Below are 20308 nucleotides of genomic sequence, written 5' to 3' on the forward strand. Positions count from 1 at the left end.
GAATGCATCAGTGTCTTTCTGTGGCATATCTGCAACATTCCTGAAGAATTATTTAGACACAGACACTGATTTATTGGCGAGGGACCATGTGACCAATGTGTAACTTTTATTGACATGACTCCAGAAGGAGCCGAGAGTGCCATTTCTACCTATGTTTACTAGAAAACATGTACTATGTTACTGTATTTACACTGTTCTTGCATCATTCTGCGCTGGAGCACAATAAAGTGAATCCTAGTAATAAAACCAGTAATCAGATTTTCAATGTAATTTTCTTTAGTCTTCCTGGAAGACAGAGAAGAGACTGACACAAAGTATACTTGATGTTACTGCAAGCAATTTTAATACAAAATGTGTTGTTTATTTAACAGTTCATTGGTACAGCATTATTTTCTGTTGCAAACTAGTTGAGAAAATCACACATCAGCCTGTTAGAACAGGATGTAATGACATGTAACAGGAGGGATTCATGTGTGCTCTATCTACCACCTCCGCCCCGCAAGTTCAGTCTTCAGGGGGGAACCTGCAGATATATGTGAGGAAGGAACTTTGCTGGTGAGTCCCATTTCACTGATGCACAACGGTGATTGTTTGTTTACCGAAATGAACGTGTCACACAAATCTTAAGTGGAATGACCATTAAATAATAAATAAGAATATACTAGGCAGATAAATAAAACAAATGTAGTTTACAATAAGAAAAATCAGATGAACCTGGGATGAGTGCAAAATGGCTGTGAAGACGCATATACTAATCTATGCTGCACCAGAATTTGGAATTTACTGTTACGCAAATGACTGCTCCCAAACACCATGTGGTTAAATGTCCGTTTCAATGGCAGTTGCTGTAAGAGACTCATTGATAATTGGTACTGTAAGGTCAAAGCAGAGTGTGCAAGTGCTGTCAATTCAGAAAGCCCTAAAGTTATTAAAAAGTCTTTTTGTCAGTCTCTGTTCCCTCTGCAGCTTAATAAAGTATTGTTCATATACAAAACAGAGGATTTACTTATTAAAGATTAGTAGTGTTGTCCTAGGATACCAACCCTAAAAAAAGGGTTTTCTACCCTGCAGAGTCAGAACATCAATCATCTACACTCCTGTTTCACAATCCATCTTTCTACGAGAGCCCCTGAATCTTCCCAGGAATTCACACAGGGCTTTGTTTTATCTACAGAAATATTCACATGGAAGTATTAAGGTACAAAAACAAAAGAAACAGATAAGGCAGTTATAAACATCTTTCTCGTGTACATATATAGACGATAGAAATTTCCTCACTTAGAACTAGCGTACATCCAGATGTACAGTGCATGTTATAAAATCAAAGCTCATGGTCTGCCCCACTTGCGGGCTTGTCTGCTCTTGTGCCCAATGTTTCCTTAGATAGGACTATCTCTTGGTGCCTGAAGTTTTAGGAGTGCTGGTAGTTTTCTTGGACATGGTGGGGATTTTGGAAGGTTTAGACAGTCCTCTGCGGGATGGTCCTCCAGTAGCACTGCTCTCTGAGGTGTCTGAGCAGGCTGACTGAGTCTCTAAAAGGTCAAAGTCGGAAGCATCACTTCCTCTCCGACTGCTGGCTCGGCTTCCAGTACGGCTTCCAGCACGGCTGCTACTTTTCTTCGGATCTGGATCAGAAGATTAATATTATGAAAAAAATGTGATACAAAACAAGGGACAACAAACATATATTCTTGTGCAAAAATGTATTTAATGCTAATAAAAAAAAGACTTTTCAAAAAAAGTTTATAATATATATTTAAAAAAATTGTGTAATAATGTAAGTACCTAAATTTAATCTGGCATCAGCCCTACACAACAGAGCTAAGACTAGAAGAAGCACAAGGAGCCAGGCACTTGCACTGCAGTGTATATGTGCTAACACGGAACCTGCTAATAACAGGACTGAGCAGAGTGATAGAGAGATGGGTTGATCAGGCTGCTGTTTCTCCTTTCATAGTTCAGTCATAGGCTGTAGCAGGGGCGAATAGGAAAATAAAATATTTTAAGTTTATTTTTTTACTTCACTGTTCTCTGTTTTACAGAATGATGGGTGTTTATATAAGCTTTGAAAAAAAATTGAGAAAAATTTGTTGGTATTCATTATTTGCACATCACTCTTAAAATCCCGCCCCAGCACTTCAATTGGGTTATTTTTTTAGACATTCTGCTGTAGATTTGTAGTTTAGTTTGGAATAAATGTCCTGTTACATGACCATATTCTGCTTTAACTGTTACACAGATGGCCTTACATTTCACTCCAGAATACTTTGGAATACAGGGAAGATCATGGTAGACTCAATGCCTGTAAGGTGCCCAGATCCTGTGGCTGCAAAACAAGTCCAAATCATTGCCCTCCACCACCTGATAAGCTGCGTTTGGTGCTGTGCATTATGGCTAAACATCTCCACTCCGGTTTCATCTGTCCAAAGGTTAATGTTCAAGAAATCTTTTGGTTTGTTAATAATCTGAGGTCAAATTTACCTAACTTTAAAACCTGGTAAAGATCATGATAATTTTTAATGTCCTGATACACAAAACCTTTAATTCTTTTTCTCACGACGGTAAAAAACTGTAATAGAAATGGGTGGAAAACTAAGTTTTTGTTTTAGCTTGCCTGCAACTAGTTGCTTCAAGTTTATTGGTAGCAGCTGTTTTTGTGCTTGTTTTACATTTTTTATGGAAATATAACCAGTTTTAAGGACTCAATCACCCAACAGGTTTTTATTAGTGAATCTCTCTCTCTGGCACTGCTGTTGGGTTAAAAATAAAGTGACAATGACAGAAGCCTGTCCAAGATTTCAGAGCCAGTGTGAAGCTAAACTGGGTTGGGTACAATCATCACATAACAAGAAATTGCTGTGATTATGTAACTTTTACTTTTATGTGACTTTTACCAAGTCCTTTTACTTACCGGGTCGGCTTGATTTGGCACCAGAAGGTGTGGCTCCAGTCATGTCTCCTGTGAGGGATGACCGGCTTGTGTGGATGGCTGTTTTCTTCATTTTGCTGCTTTGAGCTGGTGTAACCTTAAAAATTGCATATTGATTATTGTAAAGATTACTGAAATGATAATAGTGCTTGTCAGCCAATTTATTAGATCACCTTTTTTTCTGCAGGACTTCAAGGAAATTTGTGACAAATAACTAATTACAATACTCTACTAAATACAACCCTTTGCTACATTACACTGAGGGGACACAATTCTAGCAGTTCTATCTTATCCTGCAGCCAATCTTGTGCCTTTACCTATAACAGAATTCTGCTAACACCTAACTTACTTACCTTACAGATGGAGTAATGCAATTAAAAGACCTAAACACTGGTCATGGAAGAAAATATTTTATTTCCTCCACATACAGGAAGTTTTAGGCTTGGCACACTGGCTGGGTGTTCTAAGACAGAAAGTAAATTGAGATGAATAAAAGGCCATTCTACAATGTGGAGTATACAAGGCCAAAGACACAACAGCAAAATAAGCTTTAATAATATAGCTGAGGATTCTAATCAGTTTGGCACATACTATGTTATCAGCTTGTTTTATTTACAAGAAAACTTTTAACAATTTCTTGAAACTTACTACTTAACATTCAGTAGTAGGATGGGAGTTGCAAATCTTAGCTTTATAGTGGCCTGTAACATTTTAAAATGCATCAATAAATCTAAAGAGACAGTATTCATCGATTCCATAAACAAACATTATTCTACACACAGGCAGAAAATGGCATGCTTTCTGTGTTTTGTTACATGGGTATACTGTGTAGAGATCAAAGCTATTCACTCCAGCATGCACTTGGATTAATTTGTTTGCAACAATTTCATTGATATGCTAAACACCAATCTTTGAGAATTAAGATGCAGAGAAACAGAATAAAATCACAGGGTAATAAAATCATGCATACATGTAAGTGGAGAAAACAATGGTCATTTTAGTAAAGAAAGGCTTTTTTTTTTTAGTTTTTCAATCAGTGCTTCTGTTGACATGCCTCTAATTCTTATAATATAAAAGAATAAAAATCAATCATAACAGAAAAATCATACTTATCACACAGTACACAGCTAAGTACAGTGTTTCTATTCATTCGCGATTGTTAACATGATGATGGAACGAGGTGTTAGCAGAGAAACGACAAATGGAAGGGAAAGGTGTGGATTCGCCATGGACTGGAGGACCATACTCTACCTCACATGATGAAATCTGGTAGTCTGAGTAGTCGGAGCCCCTAGAGGGCGTGCTAGCCTTGCTGTTTACAAGCCAGGGCTTCTCGTAACAGCGAGATAGCTGCTGTGGAGTCTGTGAAAGGGGCAACACCACGCGAGATAGGGCAGGAAAATGAGTGAAGATGAAGAAGGGAAATGAGTTTGAAAAAGAAGATAAACACAAACAAAACAATGGCAAAAACAAATCAAACATGGACACAAACAGCTTTAAAAAAAAAAAAAAAAAAAAAAAAAAAAAAAAAAAAAAAAGGCACATGGAAAACGGAAACTTCATACAGGTGAGACTGTTTCTTTTTGTGTATTTTTTAATGAATTTTTGTTACAGGTTATGTACAAGATGTTTGTACTTGTAGGGAAAATAAAGTGAAGTCGTACAAATTCCAGTTGCCTTCTATAATTGACCAGATTGGTGCAATGTTTGGTCAAGAGCTCAGTGTAGGCCTTGGGTGGTTTGCATAAAGGGAGTGATGACATAACAGTTTCTATGTGTCAGAATAGTTTGCTGGGTTGAGGTTAGTAAAGTTCTGCTTTTGGAGATATTCAAATAAAGGTTAGGAAAACGTTAGAGCTGTTAAAACTTGTAAAATGGTTATTGTTTTTAGCTGTCTGATGTGCATTTTTATATGCACATTGAAAACAGATCAGCAGATTACCACTGACTAAAAAGGGTGCAGTGTGAATGACAGTTCTGAAGCTTTCTGTAGATAAAGTCTTAATAAAAATACACGGCAAGCAAAGCAGATGCAACATATGTATTTGAGCAGTACTGCTTTCAAATACAAATGGCAAAGGTTGACAACAACATATAAACCCTTACGTGTGTGTAACACTTTGTACATGAATATTAAAAAAGGTAGGGGCCTTTACTGCAAAAAGTATAACAAGTAAAAAGAATTTACAACAGGAAGGATAAAATTCTGACAATATTTTACATTTATCTAAAAAATAATTTTAGCATTTGTACAGGAAACAATATTAGGTGTTAGGATTCTCATCAGCTATCAGGTGTTCCATGTTTAGTGTTAGCTATTTTGTATCTGACTTAATAACATTTAAGGCTGCCCTTATCTGAAAAAATCTTCATAAAAAGTAGCTAGTACTAAATGGAAATCACAGCACATGGCTCAGTCACTGTATTCCTCTATGTCTTGTCAGTTGATGCACAAAACATAGCAGATACAATTAGTATAAGAAGGGTCATACCCATAGTTTGGTTACAAAGCAGTACAAAGCTCACACTGCAGATACACTGTATCTTGTTTAATTGACATATACTACTGTTTATACCCAGGGAACTGCTGCTCTTACCTTTGAGCCGCTGGCAGGAGTGGCAGGGGAAGATGGGACGGATGTACAGCTGTGGTTACTCTGGCTGGCGCTAGAGCTGGACCGTGTTGGTGAGGCAGTCCTGGAAGACGGTTTAGACCTTCGCCCTCGAGACCTAAAGGGGGTCATTCCTTGGGATACCCCTTCAGGAAGTATAAATTTCTCCCGCAGCTCTAGATTTGTCCTTCCCCTTGCTGTTCAAAACAAGAAAGCAAAGTTAGCATTCTCTGTGTTACTCCTGTGGTCTTATTTAAAAAGGCAAAGTTCAATACCAAAGCAGCCAGAGACTTTTTTACCAGCCGAAATAGTGAATGAAAAAAAGATGTCTTCTGATTGGTTGCCCTGGGTTACTGCATTTTATTCATTGCTCTTTGCCTTGATAAATAAACCAGTAAAACACACTGGGCTTTTTCAGAGGCATAGCAAATAAAACAAGTTTAGTTCAGAAGCACACAAGATTATTAATAAGCACTAACCAAAAAGCTGGTTAAACCATGAGACTTAGATTAGTTGAACTTAGGCCACAAAACATTAATTAAAGCCACATAAACCATCTTCATATTAAAAATTTTTTAAAAAATATGTCAGCTGTGTAGATATAATAGAGGTCTGGGAAAACTAAAGAATATTTGTTATAGTCACTGATGTTCTAAATTCTGAATGAGAACAACGTTGCATTAAGTTCAGAATGTCCACAAGCACTGTCATTAACAATACACTAATCAAATGGTGAGAGTAAACTCCTACAGCGCTTCATGTACTCTGAGATATGGATTGGTAATCTTTAGATGGTAAAGCTAAAATCATTCAAAAAATACTAAAGTTGAGAATAAGTCAATAGGTAGCTTCAATATAGGTTGTTGCCAAATTTCTTGAACAAAAAGTCACAGTCTGGTCATTTTGAAATGGTTTTTCTGGTTATAAAGACAAGCACTTCTACAAAGTCAGAGCAATTACCCAAACCTATGGAAGAGATGGATTCGGTTCTCTTTAATCTACTCCCTGGATGGTGAACTAAAAAGAATAAAAGAGAGGTGCACAGGGAAAAAGGGATGAGAGGTAAGGCATGCAAAATGTATAGCTAAGTCCAGCCAATGACAGTATGTAAATGATATACAAAGTGAATGAGATGTATCACAGAGAACAAAGGCTTAGCTAGAAATATTTAATGTATCATTAGCATATTAGGGTCAGCGCATGCTGCATAATACCAGCACCAGCCAGCGGGCACATGCACCACCACCAACTGTAGGAAAGACAAAGATTTATTTTTTCTTAACATTATTATCTAATAAGTGACCCCACTGCCAAAACAACCTCCATCATACTTCTAGTTGGAGTTATACTATCTTCTTCTGGTAGGATATGATATGGCTGCGGAGCTGCAGTATTTTCTGGATGAACTAATGTCATAACAATGGAATATTGTAATGTTGTTACGAGCTTGTGTTGTCATCCCTTGGATACAAACAGATCCTTTTAAAGGCAGTATTAATTCTTCATATATATTAAATTTTAAACAAGGCTATAATATTTTATTGTAGTTAGTTCTCCCTTCTAATGCCTCATCCAACATTTTTATATCCCTGACCTCACCTACAATAGCCTGAAAGTCCTGTATAATATTAACTTGGAGGTTGTATGGCTAAGCAAGTACAGGCTTGGTGCTTTTTCTAGTGGTCTTAAAAGTACGGTTTCAGCTGTCTGCACTTTAATTTCACCATGCAAATACATATCATAGGAAAATAGCAACTTCCCCTCCTCTACATAAGTGCAGATAACCTAATGCTGATTTGTACAGTCTAAAAGATTTCTTAAACCTAGGGCTTTTATCATAAAACATGCCTCATCAAGGCATGAAAACTTGAATTGGAACACCAATAGATTCAGGAGACTTGCCAGAAGGATTTTTAAAGAGCTTGTTAACCATTTCTAGGCAAACTGTTTTCTTTCACTTGGGCTGAGTTGGAGGATAAACGAGCATAGTTAGTAGTAAGTGATACACAAGAGATGTTTGGTAAAATAAATGTAAAATAAATATTGAAATCAAACAAATTTCTTACATCCTACATTACAGGATGACTAAAAGAAAACTAACAGTGGCCAGTTCCCATCATGGCTTCGTTTGTGGTGCATCAGAAAACAAGTTGTTCTTATTAGATTCTATATAGAGTTCACAGCTTCTTAATGTCAACTTTTGTTATACATTAATAAAGGTTCATTTTTAAAACTGCGTCCCAGAGGCAAACAATGCCACATTTGCACTAATATTTTCACATAAAAAGTAATTGGGATAGTTGGAATTCAGACTGACTGATCATTACTGTAACCTTATTGGTCATGTGGCCAGAAATACAGGAAACCTGTGGCAGCATTTTCACCGTGAAAGATAAACATTTTAGTTGCTCTATTACTCCCAAAAATGTTTTAAATCTATGCTACAATAAAATTTTGTGGGGTAGACAAAAAATATATAATTTGTGGCATTGTGCTTTGACTTAAAAAAATAACTAAATAAATAAAAATCTTGATTAATGCTCTTATCACTGGCCTGTGACAAGTAAAAGCATATTGGATGCCTTGATACTTAATTGTCCATATGTTTTGGATGGGAGACCCAGCAGATAAGTAAATATGACAATTCTAGTGGTAGCTCACAAATTTCTATTTTGTTAGGTTGGGTTCTTTTTACACATTGCCCTAAATGATACATAGTTGGGAGTAAATCTATTCAGCAATTTCACCAAGGCTAAAACCAACCCAACAATAATTCTGAGGATGATTCCATATTAACTCTTCATATAGAAAGATGCTTTTTACATGAATTTAATTAATCAGAAGGTAGGGAAGGAAGATGTGTTCAGCATTCTACCACGCCGAACTGGTGTCTAAGAGGCCAGGTTTTGATTTTCAAGTCTATAAAAATGAATAAGCATATCCCAAACCATTATCAAATTGTTTTTAACTTTTACCACTATACTTTCCTAATTTATATAAATCCAAAATGATAGATTGTGGATGCCCTGAATCAAAATAAAAATATAATTTATGACCACCTAGATATTATTTTTAAAGTAGATGTCCTTGCATCACTTCAATTAACGCTGCTTCAAATTCAGTAAAGTAAAACAGGCAGTGAGACTGTCTCTACCACAGAGGACAAGGAACAGGCTAACAGAACCAAGAACTTAGGGCAGAAGCATGGGGCACAAAGGTGAAACACTTTAAAGTGGCCCGGGCACTGAGAGATTATGTAAACTGCCATTGCAAAGAATGCTAATTGCCTGGTTGAAAAAACTGATCTTTTGTTGTCAGTCGTTTCAGTAACACACATAAAACAAGGATGCAGATAACTGTGTTACACATTGTGTGGCAATTAGTTGAAAACTTGAGCTGCATACTCATTCTGGGTCAGGGATTTACAGGGTATTAAAGGATCAGATCATTTACCAGGAACGCTGTATTTTAAAGAATCGGCTCAGAAATGGCAGTTTTTATAATCCCCCACAAAAAGGTCTGCTTCAGGAAAACCTGTACGTTTAATTTGTTTTTAATTATAATTGAAATGCTTATCTACTAGCTTCATCACTTTGCTACAATATTATTTTTTTTTTCAATGACCTCTCTAGAAGCAGTATTTGACACAATGTTTAAATACACTGAGTGTTTAAGAACCTCCATGGCAGTACTGTAGCATCTAAGGTTTACCCTAATATACAGCATATATAAAAGTAAAATTACCTGTACAAATGATCATAAAGACAATATTGTTTGACTAAAGACAGCAATACAGTAAAACAATTCTCACCTCGGCAAGGATCATTCTTCACTAAAAACTCATCTAGAGCCATCCAGCCTCCACCAACTCGGACCATTACCGTGCTGCGTAGAATACGAACCAAACGTAACTGCTGAGAGTCTCCAAACTGTGAAACCAGGTAAAAATGTTACCAACACAGAGGGTCATTACTTACAATAGAATAAAAAGAAACCCATCATTAAAGAAACACAATGCCACTGATGACCTCCTGGTCTCCAACCCAGCTTTCAAGCTGAATCAAAAGTTTAAATGCTTTCTTAGTCACAGACCTGGAACATACATGCAGCCAGTGAAGTCAAGGTGGCTGATAATTTCATCCAGTCACTAAAAACACTTAACCCAGCAGGTCTGCAATGGTATTACATTTCTTCTATGATAGGCTCCTTTTAAATAACAAAGTTACCCACACACCAATGCAGACATATATAAATTATTATATATGTATTTAATATGTGGCCCATCATAGATCGGAAATTTTTTGGTAGATCTATATGCACAGGCACATATTACAATATCTGAATAAAACAGATCTGGAGAAAAAGCAACAAATATGTGACAATGAGAACTCGATTTTTTGGTGAATGACACTTGTCTCTCTTCTCCAATCTGTCAGGGTGTTAATGTTCCCATCCACACCTCTTGATTGTATACTGTAACATTAGTTATGAAAATGGAGGTTAGCATCAACTGACTGTATTGGAGGAAATCTTTAGTTCCAATACTAATGCATGGTAAAATGACTTCTGGTTACATGCTTTAGAAGCTATCAGGCTAAAGGGAACCTGTAAGATATAAACACCAGCACAGCTAAATTTTGGAAAATTGGAGATGACTGTGGCTGGGTATTAGAAAGCAGAAATAGCCACCAAAAGATGTTATTTTACATTGCAACACATAAATGTATGCTTTTATACAAAGTGTTACAGAATTTGGATGACTAAGATTTACACTTACAAATGGTAGGTGTATGTTATTTAAAAAAAAACAAAACAAAAAAAAAACTTTATTGATAACTGGTGACATTTTGTAATTTTTTACCAGTTGCCTTACATGAAGATCCCAACCAGCCATCAGCTTCTAATATCACCACAAATTTAATCATATTTTATTTCAAACACCCTGGAGAATTAAATTTGCTGCTCTGTCTGAAATTCAGACCTTTTCACAGCATATAGAATGTCCACATTTAGCTTTGTGGTTTTGTTATTAGCGTGAGAAAAAGGTCTGTACACAGCTCAACAGCAGCAGCAGCAATTAATCTACAGTGATTGAATGAATTCCAGTTCATCACAGCAAAAGATAGAAAATGATTAATTTAGCACACAGCATGTGATTATTTGGGAAGCAAGAGGCAGCAGTAGAATGCACTGTACCTGGTTGCCTAGGAAGAACTACACGAGAAAGTACAAGAAGAAAGAAAGAAATCTCTTTAGTTTCACAGTATCAGCAATTGCACACAAACAACAGTATATTAGTGTTACAAATTAGATTAGAATTACAAACAACTGGGAACAGTCCACTTAAAAAGGACCATAAAATTAAGTCTCTCCAGCTTTTAATTTTGCAGCAAAACAGTTTTGTACACAAAAATACTTGCAACAGTCTTAGTTATCTTTATGAAGAGTATCAATATTCAACTTTTTTTCTTGAGTTTTGATTGATTTCTTTGGAGCAAAACTAGTTGTTGTGTATAAGGACACCTATCACTTATAAGTGAGTTTGTTGGACATCCCATTCTTCAACTTTGGGGATTTTTATAGAGTAACCCCCATTCCTTTGCACCTGTAATAGACCCCAATCCTTCCAGAAGACTTTCCACATGATTTTGGAGTGTGCCTAAAGGAACTTTTTTCAATGCAGCTATAATTTGTGAGTCAGGTCAGGTACCGATATTAGACAAGAAAACCTGACCAGTGCTGTTCAGATTATCTTTTTTACACTAACTTCATCCAATTAGATTTTACTGAGTTGGCTCTGTGTACAAGGGCAGCCATGGTAAAAACAAAAGTTCCTTCCCATAGAAATGAAAATGAATGAAAAGTTGCCTACATTTAAATATATATATGCTATAATGTTATTTATATAATTTATAATTTACAATTCCAGGTATATCTGAGCTCAGAATTCTGTAGGGGTGCCATAAAAGTAGATATGGTGCTCAGATAATCATAAACTTTTGGCCATTACAGTTCAAGTTTTTTCTTAAAATCTCACAAGCACAAAAGAACAACTACAAACTTTTCATCTTCAGCGTGAATGATAAATGTCTCATTTAAAAATAAAGGGCACTAACTAATGTATCTATTCACACATGTCTGTTGATACAAAATAAAGGATTTACAAATGATAACGATTTAGGTCTTAATGATGGATAAACATCCTTAGTGTTTGCTGTATCTCTGATGATTCCAGTTATGTATCTTCTTCTTGAAAGGTACAAAGGCTGTGAAAAGATGTCTAACTAAAAGGGAAAATAAAAAAAAACTTTACTCACTCTGTATTTATTCTCTCCGATCTGCTCCACCTGAAATCTCTTTGCACATTTGCACTGTGCTACTTGCCTTGTGACCTGGGAAGAGAATAGACAGAGCCAAATATAGGCATATACACTAAAGAAATCTGATGGCATTAGAGTAGGAGGGTCAGTCATTTACCTCGTCCTCAATCTTATCAGCATCAGTGGTTGGCCGGTAGGCATCTTTGTTGGGATGAAGGGCAGCTACAAACTCATAATAATCTATGTATCCATCTCCATCCCGGTCAAAAATATCAGCCACAGCTGTCATTTCAAGTTTTGTGGTTGGAAATTCTGTAAAAGATACAGAATATTTATTAATAAAAGAAAACCTATACGGCAACAAACATGACATTTCCACTGCACAATTTTTCTCAATGCCTGGCTACTTACTGGAAGCTAATATCCCATCGATAAACTCTTGCCGAGTAATCTTCCCATCTTGGTCCTTATCAATTCTTCGGAAGAAATCCATAACTCGAGATTTTTTGTGATTCATCCAACGCATGTACTTCTTTCTCCAGATGTCAAAGTCAAAGTTGGCAAATTCCTTTAACTAATAAAAAAAAAATACACAGCAGTTCTATTTGGTTAAAATGCGATTTGTAGACACAAGAAAATGAAAAATTGGAATTGTAAAACATGTATCTTTTACCTCCTCTAGTCTATCCAAAGCATCATTAAGCTTTCGCTGTCTATCCAAGGCCAGCAGCCAAACCTGCTGCCATCGTGCAGACAACTGATTGATCCTTGGATTCTTGGTCTCAGGATGAGACAGAAGAGGTAGTACAGGAGTGGATTGCACTGGAGGTTTTCCTAGAATAAAAGTTGTTTTAAAAACTGATGAAATGTGACTGATACTTTGTTAAAGGTTCATATAAAAGGAAGTTTTTTTTTTCACTAAAATGAATGGTAAAAGAACAATATTTATCTACATAAACTGGATGCTAAACTTTTAAACACAAAATGCATACACAATTTAGGTAGGACTCTTGATAGTTAAATTTGCCTCAGAACTCAGTAGTCATAAATAAACTCTAAGCATATACATCATATCAATATTTACTTTTGAAAATTAATATGTCAGTACAAGATGTGCATAGAATCTGCAATAAACACTCACTGCTTCGTGTCTTGTCATTAAATGATGCATGGTTCGGATCTGTTGTCTTTCTTTTGTATGTTTTTGTGACTCGATCTACATCTGGCTGCTTTTGAGTCATTTCCTCCATGAAAACCTGCCAGCAAAAAGCATAGCAAACAAGGGTCCATATCAGAACTAGTGGAATAAGGATAATTATTTCACAGAATAGTTTATACATAAATCAAGAAATTATGGGTTAATATGCTAAGACAAGATTACCTAGTATATATTCTGTTGGTTTATATATTTTACTGAATAGAGGAATAAGAGCTACATCATCATAAAATGTACCTGGTGTTCAGAAATGAGAGCCTTGACCTGATCAATGTTTTGAGGCATAGGGTCTTGATCTCGTTGGATCAGAGTAGTCTCAGCCCATTGGATCCAGGCTAATAATTCATCTAGGAGGTCGGAATTGGCCAAAAGCTCTGAGAGTGCAGCCTGCAGCCTCTGCTGGTGTTGGTTACCCCAAGTCAGCACCTTTAAACACATCAAGGAAAAAAATTAAGTAATATCCCTTCTACATTAAAAAGATGATTGTAAAATGTAATCTGAGAAACTACAATTATTTAAATGCAAAATAAATGGTAATAATATCTGAATAAAATTAGGAAACAAATAGATCAAGCAGAAAAATGTTTCATCACATTACATCCTAGAGTGTATAGATTCTATTACTGTAAAATCTAAATATTAAATATGTTTTACCTCCTCAAATCTTGCCCGTATTATAGTGATCCAATGCTTGACAGTGGTGATACAGTCTGGGTGGCACACTGTTAGTATTGCCTCTCCCATGCTGACTGCAGTGTTTACATCTGCTTGTTTCTCTTCTACTTTTTTCATGAACTCCTAAATATTAAAAATGGCAAAATGAGTTAAAAAGAAACATTTCCATTCAATAGGCATGTAATACTAGACACAATCTATAAATGTGGTCTATTAAAAAAGAACAGGTATTAATTTCTTACCTTGTGAACATCAATAAGGGATTGCAAAGCCTCTGCATCATCAGGAAGAGCGCCACGAAAACGTAAGGTCTGTTCAGCCTCTGAGAGCCACTCCAATAGCATGTGGACTGTACTACGAAACTCCTCGGCCTGAAACATTATTCATACATTTCATCAGTTTTTAAGTTCTTGAAGGTATGTGTAAATGTAATTTTATGTAAAGTCACTAACCTGCTTCAGAGCTAGCTCCAAACGGGTTTGTTTTGATACAGAAAGTTTGCATACAGTGTCCCATCTTGTGCTGAGTTCCTGGAGCTGAACCTTGACCCAGGTAGTGTCCTCTCTACTGCTCTCAAGCAGTTCCCTGGCAGAACGCTTTAGAGCTTGAACACTGCTGGTTCTCTTCCCTAATTCCTTCTGGAAGACCTATAAAAAAAAATAAAAGATAAATCAACATAACAAGAAAGCATTTCTTTTGGGGTGTATACACAGATTATTTATTCATGGATAGTAATAGTACAATATTAATTACACTGTCACACTGGTAAAGGAGAGAGAACCAATCCCAGTCAAGGCAAAGTAAGAGTGACTACACATATATGCACCTAGACCAACACTCCCCTGGCATATACAACTATATATTATGGAATAATTATAGTATGTAAAGTCAGCTAAGCTATGGTGTCTGCTTGTGTTGAAGCTTAGATAGGTATACAGTGTCATGTTACCCCAATAAAAAGAGTGTTTGTGTCTGGTATTTGACTGCTCAGACCTAAAAAGATGAGGTCAGGTTCCTTTTTTACACACCTCAAAAAGCTTTACTTTATTCGAAAAGCGTTCAGCAGTGCAAGGAAATGGCATGGTACCGTGGCTCGGTTAGTATACCTTTAGGGGCATAGACTGACCGTGCCTAAGAGAAGAGAAAATCATCACAGTTTAGCCTTTCCATTCTTACTTTATGAGCATCCATCAGGTTCATCACAAGATCCAAGTCTCCATGTACAGGCTGATCTTCAGCTAGCTGAGGCTCCACCTTATAAAGCCAATCCACAAGGGCTTGCAGGGCATCCATAAACTGACCAGAGAAAAGCAAAGCTTCTTCCAGCTTGTGCTGCCTGAAAAAAAAAAAAACACAGGGGAGATTGTTAACTAAAGTAGCAATGCAGATGTGTAGAAAACATCAAAGTGACACTCAAAATACAAAAAAAAAAAAAAAAACTTGCTATACAATTGTTGTAATAACTTATATCAACCACTAATTAGGTTTGCAGGTACTCTTGGCTATATTCAGCACTGGTGAAATTACCTTTCTACAGATTTTCCACACACAGTGTCCCATTTATCCCTCACTTCTCCAAGGAGGTGATCTAATTTTTGTACATCGTCGGTTAATGAGGCCTTTTCTTTCAATGCCCGTCCTGTCCTTACAGTTGTGTCATAAACAGGCTGTTTACTTCCTAAGGTTTTCTGGAATTCCTATAGTATCAAACAGGAGAATGAATGTTGACTGATAATTGGATGAATAGTGGAAGTTCACTTTTGTTTGTTTGTTTTGTTATTATGTTAAAAGAAAAACATATTTTAATATATATATATATATATATATATATATATATATATATATATATACATACACACACAAACTCAAAACATAAATAACAATGATACACAGAACATCATTTCACCTTGTGCTTAGTAAGCTGTAGCTTGATTTTGTCTGGATCATTAGAGATGTCCATGTCAGAATCCAGGTGATTCTCTGCCTCTTCTAACCAATCAACCAATTTCTTCCAGGCTTCATGGAACTGAAAAAAAATATTTTTTATTTTTAAGTTATTTAAACATAAGGACAGAACAGGGGTCCCAGGAAAGAGACCAAGTGTGATGATTTCCCAGGTCATCTCTTAGACAATGTACGGAAGTCAAGGTTTATGTAATAGCTATAACATTGAAGACAAAAACAACACAACAGCAAAATGTATTTTTCCAGTTACAAACCTGTTTTGCTCTTTTTCGTGCATCATCCAAAGCTCTTCCTCTTTCGACTGATCGCTGAACCACCTTTTCCCAGCGGGACTGAACACTGAGCAAAAGGTTCTTGATCAGGACCACATCCTGCTTCTGGCTAAGAAACTTCAACTGGTTTCCAGTTTTGTCCAATTCAATAATTTGCTCTCGATGAACATTAACTTCATTAACAAAAATCTGTAATGAAAATAGGTTAAGAAAAGTAATTGCAGCAAAGTGTAACAGACCAAGCACAGTGACTAAAAGAAGTTGTTACGGAACCTACCTTGTGTTCATCAATTTGGAAAAGAACAGTGTCTAGAATAAGGCTTGGAGGAGGTGCTACATTCAAGCTTTGCTCAGCTTGTGTCAGCCAGTTGATAAAATCTTGTAATGAATTCTGGAAATCTGTGGCCAAACTTAAAGCTTCTTCTAATTTTCCCTGTAGGAAAATATAAAGGTTTTAACAAATCCAGATATAAACTTTATTAAGCCCCAAACTATCATAATTAGACACTACTTTTATAACTGCAAAATGTTAACTTGTATGAGGTTATGAAAGGTCTGGAAACATAGTAAACATTTCCAAACAAAACTGCCTAAACATCCCCGAGAATTACCATGCATCGCTGCACCAAAGGCATGTATTACCTTCCTTTCTTCCACCTTGTTGTTAATGTTTTGCCACTTCCTCTTAAGTATGGCCACACTCTGCTCGGTGACAGACCCCACTGATTCATCCCTGCTAAGCAGCATTAGTTGTCCTTTGTCTAGAAGCTGTTTATATAGTTCCTCGTTGGTTTTCACTTCAGCAAATAACTCCTATAAGAAAATATTTACCAAAACAGAAAGTGAAGTACTTGCATAGAAGAGATATTTCTTAACTCATAAAAAGTGTGCATCACGATGCAAAACCATTTAGTATATGGTTGCTCCAGGCATAGCGTCCTCACCATGTGAGCCTGCAGCTGCTCCCGTGCTGTCTCTGGTAGTCCTCCAGTGGGTTTCGCTGCTGATAGTTGGCTTTCTATTCTGCTCTCCCATTGGATGAACTCTTCAATCTCCCCTGTGAAGCCTTGGGCCTAAACATGAAAGAAAAACATGTATTAGTTCATATAAGGAACACATACAGTTTTAGTGCATTATTATTGTTGTTGCTATTAAAGAACTAATGCAGCCCGCACCTGCTGAAGAGCCATGTCTAGTTGCTGCTCTCTCTCCTCAGTTTTCTGTAATACAAACTCCCACAACTGGTTAAGAGTTTCCAGCTTAGTTCTAAGGCTGTTGACATCATCTCCAGCACTGGACTCCAGAAGTTCATTGCCAGCTTTGTTCACAGTTTGCACTGTGCTTGCATGAGCAAGCACATCATTTTTAAGCACCTGTAAAATACAAAAAAAACATGTAACAAAACTAGTTTTTGTGTATGGGGAATTTGTTCCAAGCTCTACCCTACAACATTATTACAGGATGCTTTTTGCTTTGCACATAATGTTCAATGTACTTGGTATAAAATAGAGTACACTGTAACTCTTTTCTTTTTTGCATTGCCAGTCAATGGAGATAACTACCTCCTTAATGGGCTGTGGGAGATTTGAAATTGTGGGTTTAAAATTACACAGCAAGCAGTAGACGGAAGGGGCCCTCAATGTAGAGTCATAAGAATACCTAATCATCTTCTAGGTCAAAAAGTAATTTTTTTTCTATAGGAGCTGATAAGAAAATGTAATTTTTTTTGAGGACCTTGCTACTGTGCAGATAATATACTGATAACAATCTTGCTTTAGGTTATCTATGATGTAAAACAGACCATCAACGGTATCAACATTATAAATGTTACATAATTGACTAAACACAGAATGCAATATTTACACTATTACATTTTTTTCATAAACAAATGGTATAACATTTTAACAGACTTACATGATGTTTTGCAAGCTCAATTTCAATGACTTTAGGATCACCGCTAATGGGCTTCTGAGCATCCAGAAGTTCCTCTGTGTGTGTAAGCCAGGACATTACTTCAGCCAGTGCATGCTGAAACTGGCCAAGAGCTAACAGGGCAGCCTCAAGCTTATGCTATAGATACATAGATAAAAGGTTAGGAAAATAACATTTAACATTTACAAATCCAATATCCCAATTTACTAACTGTCCCCACCTGTCTGTGTATAATCTTCTCTCCAAGATTCTCCCACAAATGTTTTAACTCTGTGAGTGGTCCTTGGATGATGTCCCGATCTGTGTCGTCAATTGCTTTCTTCAGCATCAGTTCACCTTGATGATTCAACTTCTCCATTTCTATCTGCTGCTGATAAACCTCTACCTTAAACTCCTGCCAAAAACAGAGTAGACATTGTAAAATAAAGTTTTAAACACTTTGCCACCAAAATCATCAAATATATTGTAACTCCATCACAAGTTTTAGATAAAAGGTTTAACTTACCTTCATTTCATTGATCTGTTCTTTCACTGTATTTAGATCAGTTCCCACAGGAGGCATATCACAAAGTTTTATAACAGCATTATCCAGCCAATCAAACATTGCCTAAAATAAAGAAGAAAAAAAAGACGATTCTTTGAATAATCTATCAGGTAAGTAAAGACACAAAACATTAAATCTACTTGTAGTCTGAAGTTTTGCCATCTAAATATTTCTAATTGCAGCATAGTATAGTGTTCCTTTATTTTAACATGAGTGTTTCTGGCCGTTGTCTTGAATTTTCAATAGCTGCATTGAAGAAGGCAATACAGGCTACATCTTCTAAACTTAAGTGTAGCCTAACCACAAAGTCTTAAGCAACAAAGTACCTGTAAGGTGTCTTGGTACTGTACTGAATGAGCCATTGCATCTCTAAGTTTCTCCAGGCGTTCGGTCCAAGTTTTCTTCAAGTTTTCCCAAGCATTGTTCAACTAATAAAAAAAAAACAAAAAAAAACAAAAACAAAAAAGAAAAATTCAGATTTCCTTATACAATCTTAGGTTTAATAATTTAACATGGTGCACAATAAATCCATATCATTACTATTAGGTTTTGAGGTTCAGCCTGCAAGTGAAACAGCTATATGTAGACAATATTTAACTATTAATGATGTACTTTTATCATCATTAACATGGATACTTTAAGATTGTCAGCTGTTCATTATCCACATGAGCAGAGAATTTAAAACATCTGCAAAGGAAAAGTGTTAGTCGTGAGACTGGACACCGACTGTCCCTGCAGGGAAAAAAGAATGTCTGAACTACCAGATGTTTCTGTTCTAAAGGGATTTCAGCGTTATAGAATACATTCTTGTTGGTGGCTTTAAAAAAAATACAATTTATTTCAGTAATAACCATAACACTGGGATTATAAAGACATTTATGAGAATTTATGTCACCATTAAGAAAAAACCCTTGAAATAAACTGTTTTTAAGTATATTAATATAAACCACTACAAATTAATTGACATAACATTTAACTTAAAATTAAATTCCAGAACATAACTTGGATTGTACATCTGGGAAGTAGTTTACAGACAAATCACCATCTAACTACAACACAAAGCATCTTCAGCCAAAACATTTTTTTTGTTTTGGTTAGATTGGTAAATGTTGGGGACAAAGAATAAGAAAAACATCTGGAAGGGTTTCAGGCTCTTTCCCACACTGTATCATAAAGGTTTAAAACTGTTGAAGAGATATTGTATGCTTTTTGTCTTGGTAATTAAACAGAAAATAAGAAGAAATATCCTGAATTACCTAAAAATTGTAATTATTACCTTGCTATCAGTTTTGCAACAAGACTCAACGTTTAGCCCAACCATGGGGTTTTGTGGAAAAGAACATATGCATATTTAAAAAAAGTAAAATATCAAGGTATACAGTCATCTTTTTTGCAGGATTGTGGAAAAGGTGGTGATCCTAAACACCAGTGAGAACACACTCCTGTACAGTGAAGTAGCATCTGCTCGCAAGACTTGAGATCTCAAGCTTTCCCAAGATCCTTCTATGAGGTTTAGTGAAGGCAGCATCAGGAAGCTGCCAAAACATTTGGAGATGAGTGAGCATTTTTAATGCATTTTCTTTCAATGTTTATTTTTAATTACTGTAAAGATGTATTTTGTGAACAGAGGATGGGGGGACACAATATATGCTACCAAAAAAACAGTGCCAACAAAAAGTTGTCTAGATCCCTATTTATAATGTACAGCGCTGCGTAATATGTGGGCGCTATATAAATAATAATCATTATTAATAATTATATATCAAAATAGACACAATCCTTGTGATGCATATTAAATGGGACTTTTATTTCCCACCTTACACAAATCAATAAGGGGTCATAT

General features: G+C 36.1%; 1 protein-coding gene across 15 annotated transcripts in view; it reads right to left on the bottom strand.

The window, feature by feature from the left end:
- Positions 1-319: 319 nt before the first annotated feature.
- Positions 320-20308, bottom strand: part of MACF1 (microtubule actin crosslinking factor 1) — a 150401-nt gene continuing 130412 nt past the window's right edge. For 6 of the 15 annotated variants that reach the window (XM_072417853.1, XM_072417784.1, XM_072417828.1 and 3 more), the window contains 28 exons: positions 18792-18893; positions 18427-18528; positions 18142-18315; positions 17904-18059; positions 17165-17362; positions 16934-17062; positions 16632-16802; positions 16267-16422; positions 15972-16178; positions 15659-15778; positions 15280-15449; positions 14929-15088; positions 14205-14399; positions 13995-14123; positions 13732-13875; positions 13315-13503; positions 13003-13117; positions 12535-12695; positions 12273-12435; positions 12019-12173; positions 11859-11933; positions 10738-10755; positions 9353-9470; positions 6502-6558; positions 5527-5738; positions 4181-4291; positions 2912-3026; positions 320-1625 (listed from right to left, as the gene is read on the bottom strand). In XM_072417853.1, the coding sequence (XP_072273954.1) occupies positions 1390-1625; positions 2912-3026; positions 4181-4291; positions 5527-5738; positions 6502-6558; positions 9353-9470; positions 10738-10755; positions 11859-11933; positions 12019-12173; positions 12273-12435; positions 12535-12695; positions 13003-13117; positions 13315-13503; positions 13732-13875; positions 13995-14123; positions 14205-14399; positions 14929-15088; positions 15280-15449; positions 15659-15778; positions 15972-16178; positions 16267-16422; positions 16632-16802; positions 16934-17062; positions 17165-17362; positions 17904-18059; positions 18142-18315; positions 18427-18528; positions 18792-18893 (4038 nt within the window). In that variant the 3' untranslated portion in view covers positions 320-1389. The remainder of the gene's footprint in view (positions 1626-2911; positions 3027-4180; positions 4292-5526; positions 5739-6501; positions 6559-9352; positions 9471-10737; positions 10756-11858; positions 11934-12018; positions 12174-12272; positions 12436-12534; positions 12696-13002; positions 13118-13314; positions 13504-13731; positions 13876-13994; positions 14124-14204; positions 14400-14928; positions 15089-15279; positions 15450-15658; positions 15779-15971; positions 16179-16266; positions 16423-16631; positions 16803-16933; positions 17063-17164; positions 17363-17903; positions 18060-18141; positions 18316-18426; positions 18529-18791; positions 18894-20308) is intronic. The other 9 variants (XM_072417761.1, XM_072417862.1, XM_072417871.1 and 6 more) reach the window with 7 other exon arrangements.

This window comes from Pyxicephalus adspersus, chromosome 1 (assembly GCF_032062135.1).
Source record: "Pyxicephalus adspersus chromosome 1, UCB_Pads_2.0, whole genome shotgun sequence".
NCBI lineage: Eukaryota > Metazoa > Chordata > Amphibia > Anura > Pyxicephalidae > Pyxicephalus > Pyxicephalus adspersus.